General features: G+C 42.7%; 1 protein-coding gene across 1 annotated transcript; it reads right to left on the bottom strand.

Moving 5' to 3' along the window:
- Positions 1 to 251: 251 nt before the first annotated feature.
- On the bottom strand, positions 252 to 5,146 carry LOC133910666 (uncharacterized). Its single transcript, XM_062352981.1, has 4 exons — positions 5,057 to 5,146; positions 3,197 to 4,667; positions 1,223 to 1,395; positions 252 to 941 (listed from the first exon to the last, which is right to left on the bottom strand). Exons 1-4 carry the CDS (start codon positions 5,144 to 5,146, stop codon positions 330 to 332), a joined length of 2,346 nt encoding a protein of 781 aa, XP_062208965.1. The 3' UTR covers positions 252 to 329.
- Between the last annotated feature and the right edge of the window lie 473 nt (positions 5,147 to 5,619).

Genomic DNA, 5,619 nt, shown 5'->3' with positions numbered 1-5,619 from the left:
GTTCCGATTTAACATTCCAACATCATAGCTGCTACCATAGTACCATACCATGCTCCAATGCTCAGACATGCATTCAATAGATTAAAAGAAGTTATTTCCGAAAGAAAGATTACAAAAGCTCTCTAACAACACTATTGCAAGCAACCGATAAGTGATACATACACGAACAAAACTGTACGGATATCGCCAAAAAGGCGCTGTAGTACAGTATGGACTACAGCATCCGGCGGTTAGAAGAAACACAAATCCAGTAGCAAGGAAACGAAACAATATCAGGTTATTTCTCTGAACTTCTATGTATAATCTGTGTTTCACTCAGCAACTCAATGCTACATTGGATAGTGTGGATGAGGGTAGAAGGGATTAAACGGTAGTATGTGCTGAGGTGCTCCAAGTTGCGGCGCAAACTGCACACCTTGAACTCCAGGCCAACTTGGTTGCGTAGGATAACTGTGAACTCCAGGCATTGCGGTATATGGTGGATGGCCAAAGTGGCCTCTGTGTGCCATGTTCGGAATCGCAGGAGTAACCGATGTTGGTAACTTTGGAGTAAATTGCCTTGGCCGTTTCAAGTGTTGCTGTTGCGACTTATTTTCTTGTTTCTGCTGCTTCTGTTGTGGCTTATTTTGTTTCTGCTCCAGCTTCTCTCCTGGCTTAGTTTGTTGCCCTTGCTGCTGGCTCTCTTGTCCATTGTGCTGCTCCTGCTCCTGCTCCTGCTCTTCTTTCTTGCGCTTCTTATAACTCTGCTTTTCCTGCTGCTGCGAATTTGAAGTTGAGGCGGTAGAGGCATTTGCTAAACCTCGCTTCTTCTTTGCATAATCATCTAATAGATTTTTAATTTCCACCAAAATAATACTGCTTTGGCTTGAATCAGTGATATGCTGTTTAACTACATTCTGTGCAACTCTTAGACTATCAACCTCCTTTGCTATAACTTGATTCTGCACATATGTAGATGCAAAATCATTAAACTAACATAAAACAAAGTAATATAGCTGACTATTTGAGATGGATATTTGTCTCCACAAGAATAGAACCTGTTCCAAAATTCTGAATCTTTGTAAGGATCACTCCAACAGCTCTAGTGTAAGAAAACATTTAATTTCCTATTTCCCTACTATTTTACATGGAATTGGCTGGTACAACCACATTATTATAATGTAAATTAGAAAACTATTCCACCATTAAGGCATCTAATTGATTTCGAAAGAGTAGTGCATACCTGGGACTTGCGTGTCATATTCTTCTCAAATATCTCCATAACAGTCTGTTTTGACTTTTCAAGGTATCCTTTCAGAAGAGAAACTGGAGGATACTTGTCCACCAAATTAAAAACATGTGCCAAGTGTACAGCATCCAGATCTTGTCCATTTCCAATCAAATAATCAATTAAGTCTGCAAAAATGATGAAGGAAAAATGTGAACAGACCGACCTTGCACCACAAATAAGGTGGAGTCATGGAGACAAATGTCTACAACTCTCGAAAAATTTGTCTACAAATAGAGGCCAGTACAGTTAATATTGTATAGTGATATTGATATAGTTACAGACCACATTATCATCTGATGTGTATAGTGATATAGTTACTAAGGAGGCAACAATTCAAGTACTGAGTATATCCATTAATATAAGATTATAAATTATAATACTTGAACCGATATCATGTGAGATTCACTGAACAAAATGTCATTTTGGTCACAGCATTCACAAAAAAATTTAGCAAGTTTTACAGGATGGCAGTGATGGGGAGCATGGCAAGTGCTCACCCAATGAACAGGCTCATGAAGGCACAACACCGAAGGACCTTGCAGTGCACAAAAAAGGTGCAAGTGATTTAATGACTGACACATCATTCTCAAGTCTAGCAGGTCCCATATTATAGAGATAATTTCATTTCTAAAAAGACTATATTATTGGTTACAGCATTTTGCATATATTGTAGATTGATCTTATCAATCATGCAATGTGGTTAAAGATCTATCAGGAGACAAACACCTCCGAAAGAAGAAAGGAATATCCATACATTTCTGCAACAATAACCAAAAGGTGTGTCAGTAATTCAAAAGAAGTTAGTGACAATCATTTTGTCTAAAGTTCCAACTAATTTTTACAGTGTTCAATGCAGAAAGTCAGGGCAGATAGATCACAATGATTGAGATCCACCACTTGGTCATCTCTGAGCTACTGCTGTCGATGTTGTACTAAAGGTACTGTGTCTAGAAATAAGAAAAAAAGTGCAGGGACTCGATAATTTAACATTAATAAATAGTTTAATATACTGATGAAAGTTTTACTGTGAACAGTTCCATAGTGTCAGAGGATGGGAGTCCGAGATCAAACGCTTGCAAAATAATTATGCAAAAGCAGTGACATTCGCTAGGTAAAACACACAAACATAACTTTTGAAATTAGGTTTGCATCAACTGGTCCTCTGTGCATCTCTCAATAGCTTTGCACATGATTTATTAAGAATAATTACTGAGTGTTTGAAGCAAGTCAGAGGTTTACAAAATTTCAAGTACCATGGGATTAGTTACTAAACCAAAAGATGGATCAGAATAGCTCCACATTTACTATAATATTTTATTCGTGATTCAGTTTATCTTAAGATGTACTTCTGCCATATTCTACCGTGTAAATGTCTAGCATTAGTGCAAAAACAAGCATGCATGACCATAAGAAAACTCTGGATTAAATAACGAATTGATGGGCAGATATTACAGCCTCTTCAACTGGTCTTTGTCACAACTCATTCAAAAATTCGCACAAAATTTTTCTCATGTTTCATTCGACCTATTGTGGAAGTACAGCCAGGCAGCCGCATTTTCGAAACCTTTGCAAGAGTGATCTTTATTTAGTCAAGTTTTTATGGTGCTATCATGTGACATAAGAAAACATAGCAGCACTTTCTCCCGACCTAGTTTGCCAAGGACCGGGCTGCATTATTCATTTCCATGCATGTTTGTTCACTGTTGCCAGAAAGAGGGGGTACAACTTATGCATCTTACATGGAGGGATTCATTACTGATTCTCTTATTAAAGATCAAAGGCACTATATACACAGCACCTGTTAAGTGTACAGCAGGGGAAACAAGAACTGATAACATCAACATATCATGTTCGCCTAGCATAGATTGAGCAGAACCGCAGAAGTACAAACATTATAACTAAGAATGGAGAAAGATGCATTCATACCTGTGATCCTATCAGCGAGCCCAAGACCCTTGCAGAGATGTCTGGTGTTGTTTTTCAGCTGTTTGCGTGGGACAGTACCAAATAGACGCATTATCTCATTGGTGTCAAATTCCGATACAATGTCATAGGAGATGAGGAAGTAGAGGAGGCCCCATGAGGCCAGGACGCCAAGGTCCCCATAACTCCTGGGCTTCTCAATCATCTCCTTCCAATCCTTTGCCACCCGCTTGGCCTGCTCTAAAGTGTCTACAGAAGGCTTCGCAGCCGCCGCAGGTACACACTGAATTAGCCCCACGCATTTCCCCCAGACCTTGTTGGTTTTGAGCTTGTTGTTGTGTAGGAATAACTTAACTACATGGAGGGCGAGTGCTGCGGCATCTGGTGCATGGCGCATCGCAACAGGGAACTCTTGCCTGAGCGTGATGCTGTTGCACACAAACTTGACAAGCTTTCTGATGTTCATGCTTGCGCATGCTGCCACAAGATCCTTACTGGCATCTGGAGGAGTCTTATTAGCATTTTTGGCGCATTGCTCCTCCTCTTGAGACTCTTCTTCTTCCTCCTGCTCCTCCCCGCAAGCCTCGTGCCCCTTGACCTGCACTGCAGACGCCTTCTTGGCCACCACCTCATCCATGTCAGTGTCCTGCTCCTCGTAAGACTCCTCCTTGTCCTTCGACACCTTCATATCATCTTGGGTATTCTGCTCCTCATTGGCCACCTCATCGTCAGCATCCTGCTCTTCCTTCTCACTGGCCACCTCCTCCTCTATAGCCTCCTTCTCGTCCTCGGTCTTATTGCCAATCTTGTCGTCGGCCTCCTCCTCTTCCTTATCCTCCTCAACTTCCTCTTCCTCCTCAATTTCTTCCTCCTCCTCAACTTCTTCTTCCTCCTGCTCTCTGGCCTCCTTGTCGTCCTTTCTATCGTTGCCCATATTATCGTCGGCCTTGTTCATCTCCCCCTCCTGGTTCTTGTCCATCTCGTCGTCGGTTTCCTGCATCTCCTCATCCACCACCTCCTCTACCTCTTCCCACTCTTCCTCCTCACTGGCTTCCTCTTCCTGGTCCTGGTTCTTGGTCTTCCCGTCGTCGAGGGTTTCCGCCGGCGCGGGAACGGCGGGGGCGGGGCGGCCGGCCTCGAGGACCCGGAGCTGGCGGAAGCGCAGCGAGATGGACGACTGGAGCGAGGATATGTGGGCGTCGAGGTCCTCCCAAGCGAAGGGGAGCGGGAAGGGCGAGCAGGCGGCGAGGCGATCGAAGGCCTCGCGCAGGGCGTCCTTCTTAGCAGGGAGGGCAGCGATGGCGACCTCCAGCTCCGCCACCGTCATCGCCGCCGCCGGCGGATGGTCAGGGACGGGCTGCGCCATAGGTGAGGAAGGGGAAGGGGATTGGGGGTTTTGGAGCGGCGGCGGTACCAATCGCGATCTGCGACGGTGATGAGTTGTAACTGACGAACGCTTTTTCCGATTAAAATGCTATGCGTACGACCAAGGCGTTGCTACACTACGCTGTACTACATTAGTTGTGCTACAGTATGCGAGTAGTAACGTAGTTGGCCGTTCTGTTAGTACGTATATCAGGGTTGATTAATTTTTGAGCAAATTTCATGTTGAACTATATGTTAGTGTATTTGGTTTATTTTGAATCATATATTTGAGGCTAATTTTTCAATTTGCACCGTGTTTAAAGATCGAGTCTTTGATCATGCTCATATGATGCACAGTTCTATCCATATTAGCTTTACGGATTTAACTGAAAGGATGGATTGTTGTTTTCAGTTCAAGTTTTCTTCTTTTTAATTCATTGTTCATTGCCTACTTCCTATTTGGTTTTAAGTTGCTAAAGCTGTCTCCCCGTATCAGACCTCTATAGTCCAAAGGCCGCCGCTGATAAACTTTTTATATTCCTCACTGATACCACCGCCACAAGTTGTTGCATGCACCATCTCAACCATGTCTGCCTCGTTATCGGTCCAATGCCTATCTCCGTAATACTAGTGAATATGTAATCAGAGGGTCATATTACATGTAGATGTTGACTTTTTGGATGGTCAGCGGTGCCATAAACTCGAAACCATCTTACGCGATATGAAGAGGCAGCTCTAGAAACTTAAGACACAAGGAAAGTGGACAACGGTGAATGAATTGAGAGGAAGGAAACTTGGTCTAAAAATAATGGTTTACGCTCCCAGGTTAATACGTAGAGCTGAGGTGGATGAAACTACTCATCATGTGAGCATAATCAATTATCAATTCCTTAAACATGGTGCAAATTAAAATATTAGCATCAAATATATGGTTCAAAGTGTACCAAATACACTAATACGTAATCAAAAATGAAATTTACTCTTTTTTTGCCACCATTACGGATGGCAACTTCTTTGCCCAAAAGACATCTAGTCCCTACAAAACCTTTACTCCTTTGCAA

Source organism: Phragmites australis, chromosome 3 (genome assembly GCF_958298935.1).
Source record: "Phragmites australis chromosome 3, lpPhrAust1.1, whole genome shotgun sequence".
In the NCBI taxonomy this organism is placed as follows: Eukaryota; Viridiplantae; Streptophyta; class Magnoliopsida; order Poales; family Poaceae; genus Phragmites; species Phragmites australis.
Note: the sequence above shows the minus strand (reverse complement) of the source record. Positions and strands in the feature narration are given on the sequence as shown.